The 27,140-nt window shown below is 36.3% G+C and overlaps 1 protein-coding gene across 3 annotated transcripts in view; it reads right to left on the bottom strand.

Annotated features, from left to right (window-relative positions):
* Positions 1-27,140, bottom strand: part of bcas3 (BCAS3 microtubule associated cell migration factor) — an 830,699-nt gene that overhangs the window by 368,677 nt on the left and 434,882 nt on the right. For 2 of the 3 annotated variants that reach the window (XM_028807048.2, XM_028807049.2), the window contains exons 16-17: positions 25,980-26,130; positions 21,412-21,456 (exon numbers count right to left, since the gene is read on the bottom strand). In XM_028807048.2, coding sequence (XP_028662881.1) covers positions 21,412-21,456; positions 25,980-26,130 — 196 coding nt within the window. The remainder of the gene's footprint in view (positions 1-21,411; positions 21,457-25,979; positions 26,131-27,140) is intronic. The other variant, XM_028807050.2, reaches the window with a different exon arrangement.

The following is a 27,140-nucleotide window of genomic DNA, read 5'->3' as shown; positions in this document are numbered from 1 at the left end:
ATAACAAGAAAAATACTGAATCTGGTTTATGCTGTATTAACATTATCAAAATTCAGAATAAATATTCAGTTCTTTACTGGCAAAAAGCTATTTACATAATAGTGTGAGACTACAGGAATGACTTTGGGGGAAAAATGAAAACAGGGAGCAGCAGCGCCGAAGACAGAGACAGAGACACAATAGCAGGAAGATGAAAATACTCTATTAAGATGCTAGTGAGCTAGCAGCCTGGCATATACTAGAAGTACAATCATCTATATGCTACACCGATCCCTCTCCCACTTGGACAGAGACAGTGGTGGTGTAAGAATTATGTTTCTAGACTTCTCTAGCACCTTCAACACAATCCAACCTCTGCTGCTTAGGGACAAGCTGACAGAGATGGGAGTAGATTCATACCTGGTGGCATGGTATGTGCGTCTCGGGAACTGCACGTCTGACATTGTGGTCAGCAACACAGGAGCGCCACAGGGGACTGTACTTTCTCCGGTCCTGTTCAGCCTATATACATCGGACTTCCAATATAACTCGGAGTCCTGCCACGTGCAAAAGTTCGCTGACGACACTGCTATCGTGGGCTGCATCAGGAGTGGGCAGGAGGAGGAGAATAGGGATCTATCTATCTATCTATCTATCTATCTATCTATCTATCTATCTATCTATCTATCTATCTATCTAAGTTTCTGTGGGATGCTATGGGGCAGATGATCCAGCAGCCAACAGATGTACAGTGGAACCTCGGTTCACAACCATAATTCGTTCCAAAACTCTGGTCATAACCCGATTTGGTCATGAACCGAAGTAATTTCCCCCATAGGATTGTATGTAAATACAATTAATCTGTTTCAGACCATACGAACTGTATGTAAATACATATTTTTTTTTAAGTTTTTAAGCACAAATATAGTTAATTAAACCATAGAATGCACAGCATAATATTAAACTAAATGTAAAAACATTGAATAACACTGAGAAAACCTTGAACAATAGAGAAAACTAACACTGCAATAGTTCGCACTATAGTGCTACCAACCGCTGGCTAAAAACACTTTTTTTTATGAGTTTTAAGCACAGGGGAAAAAAACGAACATTTGAAAAAATCCGTAATTTAATAAACCACCAAGAAAAGTAACATTGCAACAATGCACGCTACGAACCGATGGCTGTAAACAGAAGTGAAAACAAAAACAAGCCCAGTGCATTCTTTAACTGCCTTCCTACCTTATGCGTCCAGCTCTCTCTCTCGCGCTGCCTGTGTGTATGTGTGTGTGTCTCTCTCGCGCTGCCTGAGTGTGTGTGTGTCTCTCTCTCTCGTGCTGCCTGTGTGTGTGTGTGTCTCTCTCTCTCTCTCTTGCGCTGCCTGTGTGTGTGTGTCTCTCTCTCTCTCGCTGCCTGTGTATGTGTGTGTGTGTCTCTCTCTCGCGCTGCCTGTGTGTGTGTGTGTGTGTGTGTGTCTCTCTCTCGTGTGTGTGTCGCGCTCTCTCGCTCTCTCTCTCTTGCTCACTGCACAGGAAATGCACAGGAAGAGACTGAACACGTACAAACCGAAAGGGAAACTGGCTTGTTCGTATACTGAGTGTGTGGTCGTGAACAGATGCAAAAGTTTGGCAAACATTTTGGTCGTAAACCGATTTGTACGTGTTCCGAGACATTCATGAACCGAGGTTCCACTGTACCTGTTTATCAGTTTACTTTGTACTTGTACATTCACAATTTATATCTCATGTTTAGGTGTATAACTATTATTCCCTATAATCAAGCCAAGTCAAGCTGGGGAGCATGCACTGGTACAGTGCGTTGCCGCACCCACTACACAACAAAACAACTCGAGATTCCGGTTTGCAACCCCCCAGGCAGACACGTGGTCCAGTCCCACCCTCTGGAAATGATCCTCTATCTGCCGCAGCCAGGTGTTACGTGGGCGACCCCTTGGTCTGGGTCAGCCACTCAGGTCCCCAACAATGAGGATCTTACATGCTGGATCCCCCTCGGGGAAATGTGCCACATGGCTGTAGTGCCATAACTGACGCTCCCTCACAATGCAGGTAATGTGCCTCATTCGGCACTCCATGAGCAACCGCTCATTCGACACAAAGTCAAACCAACGGTACCCAAGGATTTTCCAGAGAGACACAGTACCAAAGGAGTCCAGTCTTTGTCTCAGGTCACTGGATAGCTTCCATGTCTCACAACCATAAAGCAAGACAGGAAGCACCAGGACTCTAAAGACTTGGACCTTGTCCTTTTGCATAGATATCTGGAGGGTCACACACACCTTTCCAGCGACCTCATGACCCCCCCATGCTCTCCCAATCCGTCTACTGACTTCATAGGAAGAGTCACCAGAGACATGAATGTCACTGCCAAGGTAAGTAAACCTCTCAACAAGGTCAACACCTTTTATCAGGACCCTCGCAAGCCCAGACCCTCAGACCCCTAGCTCAGTCTCTCGAGCACCCCGATCAGAGCCTTCATGGACTCCGCGAAGATCACAGCATCATCAGCAAAGTCAAGATCCGTGAATCTTTCTTCACCAACAGATGCCCCACAGCCGCTGGACCCCACAACCTTGCCCAACACCCAGTCCATACAAGCATTGAAGAGAGTAGGAGCAAGAACACACCCCTGACGAACCCCAGAATCAACTGGGAAAAACGCAGAGGTCCTGCCTCCACTCTGCACAGCACTCACAGTACCAGTGTACAGGCCGGTCATGATATCCAGAAACCTCAAGAGGATCCCGCGAATCCTCAGGATGTCCCACAGGGCAGCTCGATCAACTGAGTCGAACGCTTTGCGAAAATCGACAAGGGCTGCAAAGAAACTCTGCCGATATTCATGTTTGCGCTCCATGAGAACCCTCAGTGCCAGGATGCAGTCGATGGTAGTCTTCTTAGGCATAAAACCAGACTGTTCCGGTCGCTGGTAGGTGAGCAAGTGATCTTGGATCCTATTGAAGATGACCCTAGCAAGGACCTTACCCGGCACCGAGAGCAGTGTTACACCCCTGTAGTTGCTGCAATCCAGGCGATCACCCATCCCTTTCCAGATAGGGACGACAAGTCCCGTTTTCCAGTCAGTTGGGATGATGCCAGTCTCCCAAATGGAAGCAAAGACTGCTTGCAATGCCAGGAGGACAGCCTTACCACCAGCCTGGAGAAGTTCACCCCAGATACCACAGATCCCTGCAGCCTTTCCCCCATCAGCTGGTTCACCACCTGTGCAATCTCAGTGAGACTGGGTGGTTCACAGCTAATTGGAGGATCAGCCTCAAGAACCATGGACCCAGAGATATCCAATAATATCATTATTCCCTATAATGAAAACATGTAAACAGGAAATGCAAATAAAAAATGCAATGAGCACACTTAACAATTTATCAGTAAGCTAAATTAAAAATGTATGTGGAAATTAGAAATATAGTATAAAGGTATGAAGATGAGAGTATAGTAGAGGTGATACTTCGCTATAATATGAGTGAATTCATAAATATTGATAAGAGCTTCACATTTCAAAGTCAAACTTGGTGTGCAGTGCAGACTGTTGAAGAAGGGGATTACAAAAATGTTAATGGGACCAACTATTCATTCCTGAAAATCCCTTCATAAAATGAACTTTCATAAACTACTGTATTTACAATTAATTTAAATATAAAACAATTTTAAGTTTTCCCTGGCCCCAAAAATCACCCCTATTTTTGTTCAAATAATACCAAACTACATGTCTACTTGCAAATTGCCAGAGTTAGTTTAATAACTACATTACTCTTAAAAATAAACCCTAACAAGACATTCATTAAATAAAGTTTAATAAACTCTTTACCTAAACTTTATCACTTCTAGTTTCACATTAAAAGGAATGGCCTTTGAGGTTTATCTTTGGCTTTTTTAACTGTTCCCAGCTGTTGTTCTGATATGAGGTGTGAATTGCGGGATCTTATATACACAGGTAAGTGCCTTTCTCAACGATGTCCAATCAATTCAATTTGCCAAGGTGGACACCAATCAAGTTCTAGACACATCTCAAGGATAATTACAGCAAACAGGATGCACCTGTCAACAATTTGGAGCACCACAACAAATGGTCCTAATACTTATACGAATGAGAGATTTCAGTTTTTGAAGTTTAGTAAATTTTCAGACCTTTCTGAAAACATGTGTTCACTGTGTCTTTATGGGATGCTAAATGTAGATTGATGGGAAAAAATGGCAAATATTTCCTTTTATAATTAAATTAATGCAATAAAATGAGCAGAAAATAAAGGGGTCTAAAAAGTTTCTGAATCCCCTGTATTTGCATAGCCTATTATTTTGTTTTTTACAATTGCAGTAACAAATGTGTGTATCAAAATATACTAGAATGAAAACAGACATTTATGTTGGAAAATGTAGTAAAGTTAAAGTGAAACCTTATACTCAAGTAAAAATATTTTCAAAACATATTCAAGTACAGTATCAAAACTATTTATTTATTTATTATACAACACTGACAAACACTAAGGATGTAGTTCATTCATGATGGTCAGGGAGTAGGCAGATCTTAGAAAATGTTGCCAAAACATGTGAGGTGTCTACCATGGTGGTAACACCAATGACATGAAAGCCTCCTTGCAACAGAAAGAAGCCATTCTTACAATGTTAGCCAGAGGATCTTCACATCTGGCTGAAAGGTAGCGTGAGATTCCTGCTCAGGGTTGCTAAGCTAACTCTCTATGAACATGGCTGGTTTATTTTATGTTAAACAAAACAAAGCAAAATCATTTATTTCTTATAGGTAACTTGAGATATGATATACAGTTAGGTCCATAAATATTTGGACAGAGACAACTTTTTTCTAATTTTGGTTCTGTACATTACCACAATGAATTTTAAATGAAACAACTCAGATGCAGTTGAAGTGCAGACTTTCAGTTTTAATTCAGTGGGGTGAACAAAACGATTGCATAAAAATGTGAGGCAACTAAAGCATTTTTTTTAACACAATCCCTTCATTTCAGGGGCTCAAAAGTAATTGGACAACTGACTCAAAGGCTATTTCATGGGCAGATGTGGGCAAGTCCGTCGTTATGTCATTATCAATTAAGCAGATAAAAGGCCTGGAGTTGATTTGAGGTGTGGTCCTTGCATTCGGAAGATTTTGCTGTGAACAGACAACATGCGGTCAAAGGAGCTCTCCATGCAGGTGAAAGAAGCCATCCTTAAGCTGCGAAAACAGAAAAAACCCATCCGAGAAATTACTACAATATTACGAGTGGTAAAATCTACAGTTTGGTACATCCTGAGAAAGAAAGCAAACACTGGTGAACTCAGCAACGCAAAAAGACCTGGACGTCCATGGAAGACAACAGTGGTGGATGATCGCAGAATCATTTCCATGGTGAAGAGAAACCCCTTCACAACAGCCAACCAAGTGAACAACACTCTCCAGGGGGTAGGCGTATCGATATCCAAGTCTACCATAAAGAGAAGACTGCATGAAAGCAAATACAGAGGGTGCACTACAAGGTGCAAGCCACTCATAAGCCTCAAGAATAGAATGTTGCTAAAGAACATCTAAAAAAACCAGCACAGTTCTGGAAAAACATTCTTTGGACAGATGAAACCAAGATCAACCTCTACAAGAATGCTGGCAAGAAAAAGTATGGAGAAGGCGTGGAACAGCTCATTATCCAAAGCATACCACATCATCTGTAAAACACGGTGGAGGCAGTGTGATGGCTTGGGCATGCATGGCTGCCAGTGGCACTAGGACACTAGTGTTTATTGATGATGTGACACAGGACAGAAGCAGCTGAATGAATTCTGAGGTGTTCAGAGACATACTGTCTGCTCAAATCCAGCTAAATGCAGTCAAATTGACTGGGCGGAGTTTCATGATACAGATGGACAATGACCCAAAACATACAGCCAAAGCAACCCAGGAGTTTATTAAAGGAAAGAAGTGGAAAATTCTTGAATGGCCAAGTCAGTCACCTGATCTTAACCCAATTGAGCATGCATTTCACTTGTTGAAGACTACACTTCAGACAGAAAGGCCCACAAACAAACAGCAACTGAAAGCCGCTGTAGTAAAGGCCTGGCAGAGCATTAAAAAGGAGGAAACCCAGCATCTGGTGATGTCCATGAGTTCAAGACTTCAGGCTGTCATTGCCAGCAAAGGGTTTTTCAACCAAGTATTAGAAATGAACATTTTATTTCCAGTTATTTCATTTGTCCAATTACTTTTGAGCCCCTGAAATGAAGGAATTGTGTTAAGTTTCCTCACATTTTTATGCATTTGTTTTGTTCACCCCACTAAATTAAAGCTGAAAGTCTGCACTTCAACTGCATCTGAGTTGTTTTATTTAAAATTCATTGTGGTAATGTACAGAACCAAAATTAGAAAAAAGTTGTCTCTGTCCAAATATTTATGGACCTAACTGTATTTAGTTTAATGAAACCTAAATGATTGTTGATTTATGTCATAACATATAAAACCACAAATTTAAAGAAAGTGTATTTATTTTTTACACATAACTGTAAATATTTATATACTCATATTTGTAACATTGCACTGCAAAGGAAAATCAAAGATACTGAATACAAAAGCAATTTAGATTTGAAATAAAAAGATACATATAAAGCAAAAGTACAGAATGTCTAAATATCTGGCAAATGAATACTTTAATAGTTTAAAATAATATCAATTTATTGGTTTTACTAATGTCATCTTTAAAACAGTGACACTCCTCTCTGTTGCTTTTCTACACATTAGTACGCATGAGAAGAAGAATAGAAATGTACTATTTAATTACTTGAAAAAAACCCTAACAGAAGCAGTTCTACTGGCCGTATATCAGAGTATATAATTTAGTAATCCAATTTGAAAACTAACACTGCCTAATTTATTACTATATGACATATATAGTTACTAGGGGGCTTTGCCCCGCCTGCTCGCTTCACTCACCGAAACAAAACCCACCCCCCCCACCCGCAACCCTGCCGGCATGCGCTATACGCCAGCCACTTCATGTCTCTGCCGCTGGCATTGTGAAGAGGGGGGCTGAACGCACCCCAAGGAGACGTGGTCGCTCCTCCAAAACCCCCTCTTAAACGATGATACAATGGAAAATAGTTTATTTTTTTTACCTCCTCTTTGCTCAATCAGCTGCTGGACTGCTGCTGCTGCTGCTGTGCTGCGTGATTTGCATCTTGCGCAGTGCACTTCTGTCATATCACCTATGTCCATATATTTGATCTCTTTACGCCTTTTCCTTTTAATCAATATCACATTGAATTTTGATTCCATGTTTGTAGTACTAGGGTGTTGTACCGTGTTAGCCATTATGAATGTAGAGAAAAGCCAAGCAAAATGACACCTTTTATTGGCTAACTAGAAAGATTACAATATGCAAGCTTTCGAGGCAACTCAGGCCCCTTCTTCAGGCAAGATGTAATTTATTAAGATGTGATTACATCTTGCCTGAAGAAGGGGCCTGAGTTGCCTCGAAAGCTTGCATATTGTAATCTTTCTAGTTAGCCAATAAAAGATTCCATGTTTGGAATTACATCGTGACAACGCAACGCATAACTGCCCGTGAGTGAATATCGTTTCTTTCCCTCTACAAGAAATGTGTCTGACAATGTATCGCGGGATGTGAAAGTGTCTCTCTGAAAAAATCACATCTCATCTCCTTCCAAGATTTTTTTTATAATAGAGAGATATGTAAATCTTTGTGAAGCAATGTGTGAGAACAAAAATGTTATAAATTTATTGCATCTGTTGACTGTTTTCATGCATTGCTATATTCATAATGTCTGATGTGGTAAATACATAAAGCATCTTGATATGCTGCAAAATAGTTTTATAGAGTTTTATACTGATAGATTGATCATGCTTACAGCTTGTTATTTGCTTTTCATAGTTTACTCAGGGTTTTTTTCACCTTGCAAAAATTTATTCTTCACTTTGTTAACTCATTTTGTCATCTTTCAAATGTTACTTTTTATACTGTTGTGTTTTTGATTTTTTTTGTCTCTGTTTTACTTTTGTAATACAGTGTTGCTGTTAATTATTTTGCTATTTTGTATTATATTAATATTGTATGAAGCAGTTTTATTTGTTTTCTGCCCTGTACCCTTTATGTAGAACCTGGAGGGCTGCACCAAGCTGTTTAAATGGAGAAGGTGTAGCTTGGCATTGTGTTTTATGATTCCTGCATTTGGTTTTGTTATTATTTCAATATTTGGACTTCCTGGGCTTTGATGCCTGTATTCTTTAAAATTACTGTGTTTCTGATTTTCAAAAGTTTGGATTTGTTTGTATTTTGGTCTTGCCAATTTTTGCTTTTTGCTCATGCCTTACTTTTTCTGTGTTCTGTTTGAATACTAAAATAAATTCTTTAAATACAAGGGGGAGTCAAGCTAAAGTTAGAAAATTGTATTTATTAGCAAATGGACTGAACCTTAACAAAACTGATAAAGTCATTTCTCAATGTAGTCTCCACCCTTCTCAATGCACTTGCACCACCTGCCTGGAAGTGCCTGGATTGCAGCAGCATAAAAGGTTATGTCTTGTCCTCACAGCCACTCGAGTTATTGTCAAACATTACATGCCGAGGGGTACTACAGTCACTAGTGCAAGTTACTGTGACTTGCTGAAGACCAATGTGAAGCCTACTATTTAATCCAAGCGGCGGGGACTGCTGTCTCAAGGAGTCCTTTTGCTGCAAGACAATGCCAACCCATATACTGCTAAGAACACCAAGGCTTGTCTGGAGAAACTGAAGTTTAAGGTACTGCCACATCCTCCTTATTTGCCAGAATTGGCACCTAGAGAAACTGAAGCTTGAGGTATTGCCACATCCTCCTTATTTGCCAGAATTGACACTGCGTGATTTCCACCTTTTTGGACTGCAAAAAAACATCTGGGTGGTTGTCGATTCAAGACAGATGATGACGTGAAGAAAGTGGTGCACAAGTGGTAGTTAATCTTAAAATTTAAGACACGGTTGCTATAATGTTACCCATTGTTGGAATGTTTCTCACATATAAGCAGTTGAACTAACAACATACATAGTTACTTCATTCTGATTTAATCCAAGAGATGAACACAGTAATTATTTACCCTTTGCTTCTGATTACAAAAAGACCTTTAATCGTGTATGATACAAATTAGTAATTAGCAATTTGGGGTTGCTGTTCTATAATTTTGACTTTTGTTTTGTACCTGATAACATATTGTAAAAACACCTTAAGAAAACTAGGTGTCAAGGTTATTATAGTTTTGCCTTTTTATATTAGTTTTTATTTCTATATTTTTTCTGACCTTACTTGGAAATTCAGTTTAGTTTTCCTTCATTGTGTATTTTTAGTTTTAGTTTAGTTTTTATTTTACAAAGACATTTCTATTTTATTTTTATATATATTAGTTTCAGTTTTAGTTTTAGTAATTATGGTATGGTTAAAAAGCTACTATGGAGTTTAGTTTTTGTATCACAATGATACAGAACTATATACTTAACGGGTTTGGATATAATATGAATTTAATGTTAGTGGAAGCTTGCTACACTACACAACACACTTTACTATTTGGTTTTGTTTTTGTCTGGTAAAATATTTTCTGTGTCATTTGTGCTGAACAAATCTGCGCTGGCTTTTTTCTTTTCCTTTTATTGGCCAGAATGGACAAATTTGTAATGAACTTTAGGTGAATTTTAAGGTGTGAGGATTTTTTACTCTAAATGTCTACAACACATAACATCTCCTGCTCCAACGACAATGTGCTTATAATGAATGCCTTCAACATTTCATTCAAAAATCTCAAACACCGGGCTTTGTTATTTTCTACCAGCCATATTGATCTCTGATTCCATCTCAGGCACAAACAATTTATAGACAGAATTTTGCACCTGCAGGCCGGGAAAGATAAAAAAAAAAAAAAAATAAGAAAAGAGAATCTACTGTGTTTTGACAGGTGTGACCATGAAAATCACAGGGGTTAAGGAAGAAAAAGGGTCTTAGGCTTGAATCAATGTGCAGATCCCACCTAGCTATATTGAGGGAAACAAAGAAAAACAAGCATGTAGTGTGAAGGTTAGGGGCAGTGAGACATGAATAGCCCATCATAAGAACAGTAAAACCTTAATGAGCAGAGCAAGAGCAGGTAATAGGAGTATGGACAGGCACAAAACAACAGAGACAGCATCTGAGATTAAGAACAATTTATGCATTATCTAAACCTGTTCATCCATAGCAGGATTGCAGGAACCTGGAGCCTACCCCAGCAGGTTTGGATGCAAGGCAGGAAAAATCCCTGGTATGCAATATGAATGATATGGTGGATGTTAAGAGCATAAAGAATATGATATTTCAACTATCTGATTTGAGAGGGAGAGAAACATTGAAAAAATGGGGAGAGATATTTAAAGCATAATTCTGCTACTGGATTATTTTCAAAATATCAGGTATTTTGAGCTGTGAATATGAACTAAAAAAGATAAATGAATAAATACAGAATAAATACAAAAACAAATTAGTATGTTTAGCTTTTTTACCACTTGGCAGACTCTCATCCCCAACTTACCTGTAGTTCAGGAAAGATATTGCCAACTCAGGAATTTTACAAGGTTTGTATCGCATTGTTGTGAAACGACGTTTTTAAAGCAACAATATGCTGATCTTGTATGATGACCTAGTCAGTCTCTCGATCAGTGCCGTTTTATTTTCAAAATTCGGGAGTGGCCTCCCCTCGACTTTCTTCGTGTACTCAGATATAGGGATGGATATTTGAGGAGTAAACCACATGACAATGATTCTGTTATGTACATTAAATAACTATCAACAACACATCAAATTAATAATATATTGAACAATTATTATAAAAGTAAAGTTGAATAAATCGGACTCTGCAGCTGCGTGAATAAAAAAAAAACTGAGAATGTGTTCAGGTAAAGTACCACTTCCGGTTAATGGATTTGATCCAAAAGTTAATACAGATCTACAATTCTGATGTAACAAGCACATGCCAAATTTCATCCATCTATCTAGTTGCGTTTTGAGATATCGTGTTTACACACACACACACACACACACACACACACACACACACACACACACACACACACACACACAAACACACACACAGACATAATTGCAAAAAAATTTTCTGACTCGGGGAGGTCTAAAACGTCAAGATTCATCAAAATGTCGAAGTCGATTTTTTTTTTCATGATTAGTATACTTTCTCTATACTTTGTATACTTCAAGTGCGAAATGGCAGTTGAATTACTGTCAACAAAAAGCAGGCACCTGAGAAATAAACTGAAACGTAACTCACTCGTGATTTTTCTGTCCATACAGTAAAGTTTTTGTTGAGCTGCATAGTCTGATTTCAGGCGTTTAAAATACATCTTGATATACAAAAAGTGCAGAGAAAGGCAGCACATAAACCGCTTTCTATTCCACAGGCTTTACACACATATTCAGCTCGCTCTGTCACCGCAAATGCAGTGTGAACAGCTGCCCTCCATCACCAGCCACTGTTCACTGGATGAATACGTGCAGGCGGATCGTGGTGGATGGCTTTCAGTTTTAGAGTTAAATGTTATAAAGGTTAAAAACTAACAGCAAGAAAATTAATTCAAAAACGAAAACTAAAATTATGTTTAGTAAGTTATTATTTTATTTCAGTTAGTCTTTTCAGCTACTTTAATAATTTCGTTTAGTTTTAGTTTTTCATTTCAGTTTTGTTAATTATTTTATTTCAGTTTATGAAAATGTTTTTTAATAATAGTTTCAGTTTTGATTTTAGTTTTCATTAACTATAATAACCTTGCTAGGTGTTCACAAAATGGAGAAGTTTAAAATAAAGAGATGAAAAAGCCAAAGGTACTGGCAAAAATTTGAAAAACACAGGCTAGGTCAGGAAACCAGGAAATCAAGAATGCCTGCATCTAGTTAAAATAAAAGATAAAAAAGGTTAAAAACACTGCAAACATATCTATAACAAAGTCCCAAGAATTGAATTGCCCTGAACGTTTTTTTTAAATAACAAAGGTGCAGTGAAAAAGTGTATAGCCAGCAAGGCTGCCAGTGTCAGAAAGAGAAAGGACCAATTAAAAAGAATGAAGAAAATGCAAGTCAGGAAAACAGGCACAAGTCACTTAGCAGAAAGACAAGTCAGAGAAAGACACCAAAGCCAAAACAAGAACCGAGAATCACAAGTCACAGGAGCACAAGGTCATAAACTGAGAAATTTAAGTATGAAGCAAAACATTGGAAAATCTTTATTTTTAGAGATTCAGTCAATCTTCCAGACATACTGGTGTGGTTTATATACAATCACAGATACAGACATCAAAATGTTTTGAGTTCCAATAAACGCACCATAGCAACTAGTGATTGCGTATTGAGGAGCAGTGTTTAAAAAGGAATGGCAGCAAAACAGCAAATAATATGTTAATAAGTCTTATTAATTAATTACAGAACGTTATAAAGAAATTAGAAGGAAATAATATTCTTTGAGGTAAGAGGAGCCTAGGAAGCTTTACGTTTAATATGACAAAAATTTCTTGAAGGAACAAGAAATTTACAAGTTTTAGTTATCATTATAACCAAAAGTCTTTCCGCAACCACTCCAAAGCTAGGATGTCAGAAGCTGTACACCAACATCTTAAATACTTAGAGAATGATCATGTCACATGATTTCTGCATCACATGACTGACAAAAGTTATAGTAACTGTAAACAATAAAGTAGCAGCCATGCAAGGAGAGTCACAAAATGGTAATAATCCATAAAATACAATAGCATTGCCAAAATAAACATATAACAATAATTTCAAATATGAGACTAATTCAGGTAAAATTAATCTTAGAAAGTAAGAAGAGAGAATCATAACAAAATTAATCTGTTTTTCCTTTTAACACTAGAATTACCAGAGTCTACGAAAAAACTCGTAGATCCGGCCCACCTTAAATCGCTTTTTAAATCCGTTCACACCTCTCCACTAGCGTCTTTTGTCCTTTAAATGTGCTGATAAAAGACAAGCTGCAAGCAGCGGGCTATTCCATCCCCCCTCCGACTTAGAACGTGAACGCACTTTTCCCAGCTCATGCCTTGATTGATTGTCTGGGAGTGAAGTGGAGTTTTAGAGTTGAAAGAATAGATCGTTATTTGGAACACACGCATTCCATGTGTGTACCGTTTCTACAGTAATCTGTGTAAACACATTGTTAAAACAGAAACTTTTTCATATTTTAGTAATAAATGTTACAAAATGTAGGCATAAACTATAGAATGTGTAAAGCTTGAGTTCCTAAGATCAAATAAACACTTCCACAAAAGCTCAACACACCATACAACAATTTCCGTAGCATAGCGCGCTAAGATTTGCCTCTCAGAGCGAGTAGCTTTTCTCTACCTCACAAACATGAGTTCAATTCCCCGCTGGGGATAAAGTGTTACTTCTTTTTTTTCTTTTTAACCTCAAACGGACATAAAATTTGTAAATTGGTATGCACTGTCAGTTAATGAGATCGTTATATTTTCATGTGGGATGCTCCTTTTAAAATATTTTTTTAACAATTGAGACTGCAATTAACATGAACAACTGTCCTTATAACTTATTTTTTTCAAGATCCATAACACACAGACAGACAGAGCACTGCATAATACAGAGACAGACAGGCAGAGATATACAAATAAACAGGGAAGGCACATGTACTGAAAGAAAAAAAAAATCAACATGTGCGTTGTTCCTGCAGCACTGAATAAGCTCACACACTCTAACATCACCCCTCCCCCCGATCTGGCTCTCTAAGTAACAGCGCAAGTACAGACGCAAACCAAGTGTAATCAAGAGTCCCAGTTCGATCCCCACTCACTCCTATATTTGCCGTTTTCAGTAGTAAGCTGCTCTTTTTGTTAATATTATACAGTACACACATGCACTTGATTTGTGTCTGTACTTGCGCTGTTACTTAGAGAGTCAGATCGGGGGGAGGGGTGATGTTAGAGCAGGTGAGCTTATTGAGTGCTGCAGGAACAACGCACATGTTGATTTTTTTTTTTCTTTCAGTACATGTGCCTTCCCTGTTTATTTGTATATCTCTGCCTGTCTGTCTCTGTATTACGCAGTGCTCTGTCTGTCTGTGTGTTATGGATCTTGAAAAAAAGAAGTTATAAGGACAGTTGTTCATGTTAATTGCAGTCTCAATTGTTAAAAAAATATTTTAAAAGGAGCATCCCACATGAAAATATAACGATCTCATTAACTGACAGTGCATACCAATTTACAAATTTTATGTCCGTTTGAGGTTAAAAAGAAAAAAAAGAAGTAACACTTTATCCCCAGCAGGGAATTGAACTCATGTTTGTGAGGCAGAGAAAAGCTACTCGCTCTGAGAGGCTAATCTTAGCACGCTACGCCACGGAAACTGTTGTTTGGTGTGTTGACCTTTTGTGGAAGTGTTTATTTGATCTTAGGAACTCGGGCTTTACACATTCTATAGTTGATGCCTACATTTTGTAACATTTATTACTAAAATATGAAAAAGTTTCTGTTTTAACAATGTGTTTACACAGATTACTGTAGAAACGGTACACACATGGAATGCGTGTGTTCCAAATAACGATCTATTCTTTCAACTCTAAAACTCCACTTCACTCCCAGACAATCAATCAAGGCATGAGCTGGGAAAAGTGCGTTCACGTTCTAAGTCGGAGGGCGGATGGAATAGCCGGCTGCTGGCAGCTTGTCTTTTATCAGCACATTTAGAGGACAAAAGACGCTGGTGGAGAGGTGTGAACGGATTTAAGAAGCGATTTAAGGTGGGCCGGATCTACGAGTTTTTTCGTAGACTCTGGTAATTCTAGTGTTAACCCAGTAGCTTGTCCTGATCTTGCTCTTTGTGTTTTTTTTAAATAAGTTTCTGTCTCTTTCTTAAAAGAAAATCTGTTTGACAACCATTTATAATATTCATTTTAAGTATAAAAAACAGCTAATTTTAATGACAGTCAATGGGGAGGTAAATTTGGCTGAGCCAGTTTATATCTTGTCCTGAAGAAATTCAAATTAAATGAAAAATTCTGTTTATTCTATCACTTGTGAGATATGCACTGTGAATGCTAATTCACAGTAGTTTTAATTTATTTTCTGTTTATACTCTTACTGTTCCAACTTCTTAAAATCATAACTCCATCAAAATACAATAGAAACTCAGACAAAAAAGATGCCACATTATCTTTGATCGTTTGTCTTCATAATGCTTTCATTAATGTAGTGCATACATGGAATTCCACCTAGGAGGACCTACCATACTGCATTTAACTACAGACAACTCCAGTGTGTTTCAGTGGTTGGCTGCTATATAAATACTAATACGACTAATCATATGCAAAACACTTGCAATTCAAAAACATCACTGGCAATCAATTTGAGAACATTGAAAAATGTTCAATGAAAAAGTTCATTTGAAAAAGTTCATATGAAAAAGTTTGGGAACCCCTCTTAATTCTTTGCATTTTTGTTTATCATTGGCTGAGCTTTCAAAGTAGCAACTTCCTTTTAATATATGACATGCCTTATGGAAACAGTAGTATTTCAGCAGTGACATTAAGTTTATTGGATTAACAGAAAATATGCAATATGCATCATAACAAAATTAGACCGGTGGATATTTTTGGGCAACCCAACAGAGATATTACATCAATACTTAGTTGAGCCTTCTTTTGCATATATAACAGCCTCTAGACGCCTCCTATAGCCTTTGATGAGTGTCTGGATTCTGGATGGAGGTATTTTTGACCATTCTTCCATACAAAATCTCTCCAGTTCAGTTAAATTTGATGGATGCCAAGCATGGACAGCCTGCTTCAAATCATCCCATAGATTTTCGATGATATTCAAGTCAGGGGACTGTGACGGCCATTCCAGAACATTGTACTTCTACCTCTGCATGAATGCCTTTGTAGATTTCGAACTGTGTTTTGGGTCATTGTTTTGTTGATATATCCAACCCCTGCGTAACTTCAACTTTGTGACTGATGCTTCAACATTATCCTGAAGAATTTGTTGATACTTGGTTGAATTCATCCAACCCTCGACTTTAACAAGGGCCCCAGTCCCTGAACTAGCCATACAGCCCCACAGCATGATGGAACCTCCACCAAATTTGACAGTAGGTAGCAGGTGTTTTTCTTGGAATGCAGTGTTCTTCTTCTACCATGCAAAGCGCTTTTTGTTATGACTAAATAACTCAATTTTTGTCTCATCAGTCCAAAGCACTTTGTTCCAAAATTAATCTGGCTTGTCTAAATGAGCATTTGCATACAACAAGCGACTCTGTTTGCGTCGTGAGTGCAGAAAGGGCTTCTTTCTCATCACCCTGCCATACAGATGTTCTTTGTGCAAATTGTTCCTAATTGTAGAACGATGTACAGATTCACCATCTGCAGCAAGATGTTCTTGCGGGTCTTTGGAGGTGATCTGTGGGTCTTCTGTAACGGAGTGGTGGCTCTGAGGCTAGAGATCTGCACTGGCAATTGGAAGGTTGCCGGTTCGAATGCCAATGGGCCCTTCAGCAAGGCCCTTAACCTGCAATTGCTGAGCGCTTTGAGTAGTGAGAAAAGCGCTATATAAATGCAAATAATAATAATTATTATTATTATTCTCACAATCCTGCGCATATGCCGCTCCTGTATTTTTCTTGGCCTGGCAGACCTGGGTTTAACAGCAACTGTGCCTGTGGCCTTCCATTTCCTGATTACATTCCTTACAGTTGAAACTGACAGTTTAAACCTCTGAGATAGCTTTTTGTAGCCTTCCCCTAAACCATGGTACTGAACAATCTTTGTTTTCAGATCTTTTGAGAGTTGCTTTGAGGATCCCATGCCATCACTCTTCAGAGGAGAGTCAAAAGGAAGCACAACCTGCAATTGACCACCTTAAATACCTTTTCTCATGATTGGACACACCTGTCTATGAAGTTCAAGGCTTAACGAGCTAATCCAACCAATTTGGTGTTGCAAGTAATCAGTATTGAGCAGTTACATGCATTCAAATCAGCAAAATTACAAGGGAACCCAAATCTTTGCACAGCCAGTTTTTCACATTTGATTTAATTTCATACAACTAAATACTGTTTCACTAAAAATCTTTGTTCGGAAAACACCCCGGTACTCAGATGTTCCTAGGAAATGAAAGACATACCACTGTTATCTTTTTTGTTGAAAGTAGAGTAAATTATTCTGCAAGCTGAGAGAGGTTCCCAAACTTTTTCATATGACTGTAATTGAACTCAATGTAAAATATAATTATTTACAGTGCAACTAACTGTTCATGAAATACATTTCAAAAAACTGATGGAGCTGGAACAAGCCTTTGTGAATGTATTTGAACTACACGCTAGTCAAGGAATTTCTTTTAGATAGAGATAGATAGATAGATAGATAGATAGATAGATAGATAGATAGATAGATAGATAGATAGATAGATAGATAGATAGATAGATAGATAGATAGATAGATAGATAGATAGATAGATAGATAGATAGATAGATAGATAGATAGATAGATACTTTATTAATCCCAATGGGAAATTCACAATTTTACAGATTCTCAACAATTAAGATAAACTGTGTCAATAGATTTCCACAAATAAGACTATGACAAATGGACAAAAGCAGATTAAAGCAAACCTGGATTCAAAGTGAAGCAAAATGTTACACTCAATTATGCACAAAATGCACAAATACTTTACTCACTCTGCTCTGCTTATTTTTTTTTTGTTAGCTTTAATAATACTTATTGAATGTGGCTTATGGATACATTACTGTTTTAATTACTGCTCCATGAATGACACTGCAAGCCTAATATTAAAAATGACCACGTATTCTAAAATTGAATATTTAAACATTGGAATAAATCTTGCATGTCTAATAAAATAGACTTATTTTAATGCTTATACCTATTCTTTTGTTATCCATTCTTCATTTGTTCAGTTCGGTAGTACACACAGACCTTACCATGTGTGCAATGTTCATCTCTTAAAAACATATTAATATAACTGTAAAAGTATGCACAACAAAGAACTATATGCTTCATTTATAGTTCAAACATAGGGGAGAATCAAGCCTTTAAAGGAATAGATTTGAAAACATTGAAAGAGAATGTGTTGTGCACACCATTTGTTATTAAATTATTCGCCAGCAATCAACTCATGTCCTTTAAACAGAAAACAGAAACAGTGTATGATATACTGTAGTGTTTATGTTTCCTTTGCTTTCCCGAGTGTTATACATAATATGGTGTATTCAATTATTTTAATCTACCTACTGATACAATATATATGATATATATCAAATACATATTACTTTGGGTCTCTTTTGTGTCCTTTGAGAAGTTAAGAATTTGTAAAGCTGTATCTGCAGTTAACTTAATTGCATATTTTTTTGACCTCAGATCTTCAAACACTTTATTTTTGAGATCAACCTATTTCTGTGAGTTCTGGAAAATACATTAGAATTCAAAGGGCTGGATATTAGTGTATAATCAGAAGAGAAAAAAACATTGTTTTAAATAAATGTTTAATAATAAATGTTTTATTGTAATAACATTTACCCCAGTATCACTTTTCATGAATAAAGTTGTCAGAATTTTTTTTACATGTATCATTTTTTTCTTATGGATTATTTTTATAAGTCACATTTATTTATATTGGTATATTGTGCAAAGATTCTCAAGAGGTACAGCCCATGGATAAAACTCTTTGCAACTTTACTATGCTGTATACAGCTTTCAAGTCTTCAGACTCTAAAATGTATTTATTTATTTTTTTCAATTGAAACACATTGTGGTTTTGTATTTGCAGAAAGGACTGATTCAGCACATGCCTGCCAGACAACCACAATTTAATATTAAGCCCTGTGCACACGACATTTAAATACAAAGTCATCCTAAAGAATTCCATAACTCAGTACTGGTAACCAAATTGGCTGCTGGTTTTCATTAAAAAAAATTAAATTAGTTTCTGTTTTATATGAATGGTTCTGTATTTTGCCAATATGAATGGACAGAAGAAAAAAACAGTACACGTTGTAAATATCTAAGTCTGGGAAAATTGGGTTGCATAAAGTACAGTTTAGGTCCAATAATCAACTTCATTAAATATGGCTAAACAGACTAGGTGAGAGCTTTAATATTTCTTTTGTACTTCTTGTGGCATGGACAGATTGTAAATGTTTAATATACAGGGAACTTATTCTTGTTGGGGCAGGGGAACAGAGTCAGGGTAATTCAGCAATCTCAGAATATTGAAATGTTTTTGGTCTCTGGGTGTTCTATGTTATAAATCATATAACACAAAGAGGTAAGATAAAAGAGACCCCAAATAGGCTAGTAATAATTAGCTGTGAGTTACAGAAAGTGAGGATGTCAGCTAACATGCAGAATAGCAGTAAAACAAAATGGTTCACTTAAACAGACTAAGGGAATACAATATTTTCTATTTAGGCAAAGACATAGTAAGACCTAAGCCATATTTTCAGATTTCTACAAGACAACTGCATACTAAATCCACCACCCTTTTACTAGCCACTTAATCAGTACAGATATCTTGCTATCCTTAAAATGAGAATAGACAAGATACTAGGTCAACTTGGCTAGTAGCTAACAAGGCTAGCTGGATGGGCTCAGTGTTCAAGTAGAAAAGACACTAAAGCAACATACTGTATGTAATATTTTTGTGTAAATACACACACATATACATATACAAACATAGTACTGAAACAAGCACACATTTTAAAAATCTGCTTATAAGATAAAGGCACCGCAAGCCATTATAGAAGTATAATGATACGAAAGAGAAATTGTTGGGTTTGGTCTGATTCACTAAGCCTGTTAAATCTGAGCATTACTGAATGAAGTGTACAGTGCGACAATTGAATGAATACAAGTTCATTAATTTAATAATATGTTTCTCCCCCAATCTGGTAAAACATCAAATGTACAGAAGCAATTTTTTAAACAGCATTATAGATGCAGTGAAAAAGTTTCCCAAAAAATGTTTTTCATTACTTGCTAACAAAATAATTTTTCTATGATTCAAAATAACAGCATTGCTGTTAACACTGATAACTTCAAGTCCTTTCACAAGAAGGGACCTGCCACATATCTAAATAGCAGTTTTATTTATTAAGTGAAAGAAGTTGTGTTTGGGGGCAGCATATGGAAAAGGAAAGAAATAATGAATCAAAAAGTAACTGATTTGATATATGGTGAACAATAGCATTCTCTTTTTCTCAGAGACTCAAGCCTCTTCCACACTACAAATGATTTTTCAACTTTTTCAGCCCAAATATTAATTCTGGACAAGTGTTTCATTTCACACAACATATTCAAGGACATCTGATATTGTCATTAAAGTGAAAGATACCTATTAAACAGGAACTAAGAGAATACGCATAGCCCACATGTCAAAAATAAAACGGCATGGAATTATTGAAGTGTATACTCACAGATTATTGCCAAGACAAATAAAATTATATACAATAAAATAAAATCAGTTATAAAAGGGAGTGAAACATTTGCAAAGTTAGGCTTTTTGGGGTTACATAAAAGACATGGTGTAAGAAATCATGCATGATTGTGTATCATAAATAAACTTAAAGAACATTACAACTTTAGAATACTATGAAATTAACACACATTATTTGTCTTCATTATATGTGATACTAATGTTTATCATTTGATTAAGTGGAAAGGAAACTATGCAATTACGTAAGTATAATCCAAAGCAAAGTTACACATGTGTATATGTGAGCATGCATTTACCTAATTTGTGCCTCACAGGGAAGGATGCTTTAATACATGCAAGGATTTAGCAGTTTAAGACTTGAAAGAGAATTTCCTGTATTATAGTCTACTGTTTGTTTAATATCAAGTAATTTGAAAATCTTTTTTTACTTTATTTAGATAATTTTCTCTATTTTTGGTTACTTATGCAACATACAGAATAGCTGTGATTAAAAATGCTATGTAATACCAAATGATGCCATTACCATTTAGGCTTTAATTTTGTTTTAAAATAACATTCTATATAACTTTTACTCTTTTTTGCATTTTACTGATTTGTAATTTTGATTATAATATTACATAAAGAAGTACAAAAAAGCTCTAGTATTTACAGATGTATGTCAAAATGCTAAGTGAGTACCAAACCTTCTTCAGCGAAATCTTCTCATTAGGAAGAATACATAAAGATCACATATGTGCTATGGCATGAAGTGGACTGAAATGAGTAAAACACCCTTTGTAATGATTATATGGTGCCCAAATCTTATAATCAGTAAGCAATGGATAAAAAGAAAAAGGAATGCAAAATGTTAGAAAAATTATTATAAGGCAAGGCATGCGGGAGAGAACTGAGAACTCACCATGGAGTTTTTATCGAAAAACATCCTGCCCCAAAGAGGTAGGGTCTTCATGAAAAGGGAAAAAATACACAGAAATAGATGGAAATCCATTATTATTAAGTAAAACCTACATTCATATATGCCTAAAAGTTGGAAAGAAGTACAATATGTGCATACAGAAAGCACTTACTTCAGTATTTGTTAAAAAATCTATCCTCCCATATTCTGTACCTATTTGTTCCAATACAGGGGCTCACAAAATTACAGCTTATTCAACCAGAATCAAAAACTAGCCATCAGTCTGTCAAAATGCACACTCAACCACACTCTCATTCCTACTTTGCCAATTAAGATTTTCCAGCTTATCTAATACACATGTCTTTGGGATGTGGTGGTAAAATTGGAGTACCCAGAGACATAGGGGAACATGCAAATCTCAAACATACATTAACAGGCCAAGATTTAAACTCAATTTCCTAGTGCAGTAAAGTAGCAGTGGCAACCCCTGTACAACCATGACCCTACTTAGTAAAAAAAAAAAAAAAATAAATAAAAAAAGAGATTTTTTTTTAATGTGAGAACAATAGTTATAGTTCACTGATCTACTGACACATATCCATAACTAAAAAAAACTTTGGATATTTATTGGTCAACAGTCCTGTCTTCAATTCAAAAGCTCAGTTCCATGTGAATGCATTTCATGTTTAAGATGTGCACTGATTTTTTGGAAGGATCTGTTTAAAAATATTTTAGTAAAAAATACAAGTTTATACAATACAAGTATATAATATGGGACATATCTGGTCTTCCAGAATGTGAAATGAGCGGCAAGTAAATGCAATACAGGTGTTTTCTTTGTGGTCATTGGATTTTGGCAGAAATTGATGCCAAGAAAAGGCTGCATGCAACTTTTTTTGATGCCATCCGAATGCGTATCTGCTGAACGCAAGTGATGAAAGCCCATGTAGATGGTCTGATTCTCTGCAACGAACAGAAAAACGCTTGCCATTCAATACGTGCTCACTTGATGCTACATACGGCAGAAAAACACTCAGATGTCCATGTGAACAGGGCCTAACAGCTTAATTCAATGTTAGACATTGCTAACAATGAAGTGTGGGATTATAAAAAAAGTTTGTATCAAATTAAAAAGTTCCTTCCTTAAGGTAATCAATAAATGGTGCCATCAGATACTTCAAATGCTCACAATAACTGACATGGTTATTAAGCTTTTTTCAGCACCGAAAATTATAAACACTGTAGATCAAGTAGTAATAGTAATATTAACAACAGCAATAATGGCAACATGGACAAAAATGACTTACTTCAGCTACAAATGTCATTTTGACAGATATTTTCCAAATTACCAGTAACACAAAATATGTGAAAGACAACCCAAAAGGTAAAACATAAAAAGTGACTAAGAGAAAAAAAGAAAAATAAAGGATAAAAATGAAGAGAGAGAGAGAAAATGTTAGAGGTTTGACTAAACTGAATTACATTTAGTTTCAAGTGAAAAGTTGGTACATAACCCATCAAAGGTGGCCTGATTTAAATTAAGACACTTAAGTGAAAACTACATTGCAGTTGGCAGAGAGGAACTAGTAAGTCATGCAAGACACCATTGTTTGTAAGCAGTAAAGATTCTTCCAGAACAAAATATATTTTTCCACTAACCTGTCTAGGAATATAATGACAGTGTTTCTGTAAACTAATCACATAGTTCCTTCTGTGATTATCTGTCCACTGGTGATGTACAATTTCTTTTGTCTTGCAGAAATATTAACATGTCCATTCACAAATGCAGTACTTTTAGGCACTGCATACAGTGTGCATATATTCAGATATTCTTTCTGCACTGTATGGACATTTTAAATGGATATTTCTAGGTACGCTAAAAGGAATGTGTTTTTTTGTTTATTTACTATATGTAAGCAAGTAAGAACATGGATTTCACACCAACAAACAGTACTTTCTGTCTTTGCAAATTATACTAATATTCAGTTAGACCATGCTTCACATGCATAAAAGTAGATCAAGAAGTACTTGATAGGTGATGGGAATCTGTAAATATTAAGATAGATAAGAAGTAAACTAATCTCACAAGTGTATTTCACATAAGTTTTAATGCACTATAACATTGCCAACTTGTTCAGTTTTGTAAATATTACAAGAACACTTTATCTGCAAAGAAGTTAAGCATTATTCAGACATGGTGATGCAGTGATTTGCATTGCTTTCTCACAAATTCATTGTCCTGGTTTCAAATCCAGCACTTTTAGAGTGTGGCTCACAATCCTTATTAGTCTATTCAAGGTTTTTCCCCAACCAAGTCAAGTTTTCTCCAACATCCTAAAGAAATGTTTACCATGTTGACTATCAATTCAAAATTACCCCTGTGTGTTTGTGGTTGTGTGTATGAACTGACTTTAGTGCTCCATTCAAGGTTGGTTTCTGAGCACCATGATGGGATTCTGACCAAGAACTGGATGAAATGATCTTCTTCTTTTTCTTTCTCTTCCCCTTTTCCCACTTCTCTGTGGTGTCAATGTGCTTGTTCAACCTTCTCCAAACAGCTCAGTCCTGCATCTCCTCGCCAGTCAAGCCCTTTTCCATCAGATTTTCTTTCACTTTACCCACCTCCGCTTTGGCCTCCCTTTGTTTCTCTTCCCCTGTATTTCCATTCCCAATATTTGCACAGATATTCATTGTCTTTCCTCATTACATATAAATACCACTTCTACCTACTTTCCTGTACTTTCTTAGATGTTTTTCCCAATTTTGTTGTACCCCTGATTGTCTCATTTCTCATTTTTGTCCTTTTTTTGTAACTCCACACATCCATCTCAACATTCTCATTTTTGCCACATTTCTCTCACGTCTTCTCCTGCTCGCACTTTACAGTCCATGTCTCAGTTCCATACATCATTACTGGTCTTACCACTGTCTCAAAAAATGTACCTTTAACCTTCACCTTAATTGTTTGATCATACAATACTCCTGATATCTTCTTCCAATTGTTCCATCCACACTGCACTCTACGGGTTATCTCTGCATCTATCTATCTATCTAATTTTCCATCTTTGGCTACCCACTGATCCTAGATATTTGAATGTGTCCTCTCTTTTCAATAGCTCCCCCTGCAGGCTAACTTCATAATTAAACCTCATATATTCTGTCTTCTTCCTATTTATCTTCAATCCTCTATCTTTCAAATGTCTTCTCCATCCTTCCAAATTCCTTTTCTCTTCCTCTTTTCTAGTGCAACACAACACAATGACATCAGAAAAAAGCATGCACCAGGGGGATTGGTCTTTTATCCCATGACTCAACGCATCCATAACCAGATCAATGGGGTAAGGACTTAAAAAAGATCCCTTATGCAGACCTATCTAACTGGGATCTTGCATGTTACCCCAATATTGCATTTAATCCAAGTTCTCACTCTCTCATACATATTCTGGAAAATCTTCAAATACTTCTCTGGTCCTCACTTCTCTTTCATGCACCTCCAGACGTATTGACATGGCACTCTGTCATAAGCCTTCTCCAAATCAATAAGCACCATATAATCTGACATACAAAGACTAAAATGGAAAATTTCCCAGCATGTAATTATACATTTTTAAGAATCTGTTCCTTCAAACAGAGTTATCATTACTAACATGTCTTTATGCAAAATATTTAAAATTTTTTAAACATTTTAATTAAATGCTTAAGGTACTTTTCTAATTAATAAAAATGCTTTTGACTATTAATCCAAGGCAAAGATTATGAATCACCCTATGTACTTACAAGTACTTGTGCCAGTGGTTACAGGTAGAGCATCTGGGAACTGCTGCCTGAAGGAGATTTAAATGCAGGACTCATACAGGTATGACTACATCTGTTTAAATGTCTGTACATCCCATTTCATCTTCTAGAGCCAGTAAAATAATTCTTGATCATGGCATATATAAGTGCCCTTCTGACTCTTTTTGGAATCAGGGTTTCAAATATTGCAGATGGTACACATCAGGAAGTGAGATAATGTGGATGTTCCATTGTCAGTGTTTGGGAGTTTAATGGTTAGGTATATACACATTTAACAAAAAGAAAACAACACATAAAAGCTATAGAATTGAAGCCAAGAACCAAAATTTCTGTGAGCCCCTTGAAAGTAACTAGTGTTATTGAACTGTCAATTCAAGTATAGACTCACAGGCCAGAATTAGAATGCATTTGCATATAGGTGATAACTTCTGAAACAGGCCTCCCACATGAATGAACAAAGAGACAAAACAGTGTATATTTCAATATTTTAAAAACATAACACCCTCAATTCTGAAGAAATTCACCTCTATAAAAAATAAATGTCTTAACAGCATTATAACCACATTTCCAATTAATACGAATCTAGTTATACCATTTTCTGCAAAAACTGCACATAATATGCCTAAACATCACATATTTCTTCAATCACAGGTAACTTTTAAGAAAAAATTTGCAAACTCAATGCAGTACATAAAACCAACCCTGCCATGCCTGAAACAATATTAATGAGTTTTCCTTGATGAACAACACATCAGAATGTGAGGTAATACACTTACCCTGTCCGTTTTGTAATGGTGCCAAGAGTCATTGGCTGTTTGATCTGTGCCAATGGCCCTACATTGGTGAGAGTGGGCAGAGGAGAGAGACGAGGATTTCCCATGTTACTGTTTGTGATGTTGTTAAACATTTCTTGGCTATTTAACTTGCCTGTAAGACAGAAAAGTACTTTTTACCTTTACATATGGACAAAAGAATAACCAATCACATTAAATTAATGTAAGCAATTTGTTTTAAAAGGATAAAAATTACAAAAAAAATGTAATCAATATTATGAGGGTGATTAATAATGTATCTGTACATTCATTATTAATCAAACTGTATAAGTCACACATTTACCATTTTATATTTATTAATGAACTAGCTGTATTACCCACCTTTACACAGTAAATTTTCTAAGTCAGTGGACCTCAGTTATAGTATGCTTAGTTAATTGAATGTATCAGAAGTACTATATGACTACAATATTTATATATATATATATATATATATATATATATATATATATATATATATATATTTTTTTTTTACCAGGAGCTAATGTTATTAGTTTACCACTGAACATGCTACAGACAGTCTTTGGAGGTGTTGGTGTGAAAGAGACTGCAGCAGGTCTCCATATTAAAGGCCATCACCAATAGTAGTATTTAAATGAATGGTGATTGAAAGTTTATTCATTCAAAGATAAAAACTGCTAAAAATTGCGACTGTTCATTAGCATCAAATCGTAAAGTTAGTACTGCCTCAGTATACAGTGGGCTTGAATAAATGTCTACCAAACAAAAGTTACTAATTACTTTTTCCTCACTCAAAAGCACTGCCCTGTTCTCTTACCACATTCTGAAAAACAGCATCTCAATCAGCTATAGAAAAAAATAGTACTGCATTCTGTTCAGTTGTCACTTTGCTCCATCAGGTCATTTGAAATTTTTTCTGTTACTCTTTTTATTTCATTTTTTTTTTTTTAACTTCAAGAAGCACTTAACACTGATTGTTAATTGGTACTGCGAACATAAATCACAATATGCAGGTGAACAAAAGTGTTGACTTTTTGAAAAGCGAGGCTATGCTCTGACACAAAAAAAAGCAGTGTAATTATTTCTCCTTCTCCACACACCCTTTTAATCACGCTCGATTCACAAAGGGAGTCACCCTTCCAC

Source organism: Erpetoichthys calabaricus, chromosome 8 (assembly GCF_900747795.2).
Source record: "Erpetoichthys calabaricus chromosome 8, fErpCal1.3, whole genome shotgun sequence".
Classification (NCBI taxonomy): Eukaryota; Metazoa; Chordata; class Cladistia; order Polypteriformes; family Polypteridae; genus Erpetoichthys; species Erpetoichthys calabaricus.
The sequence above is the reverse complement of the archived record's forward strand: the minus strand, read 5'-3'. Positions and strand labels throughout refer to the sequence as shown.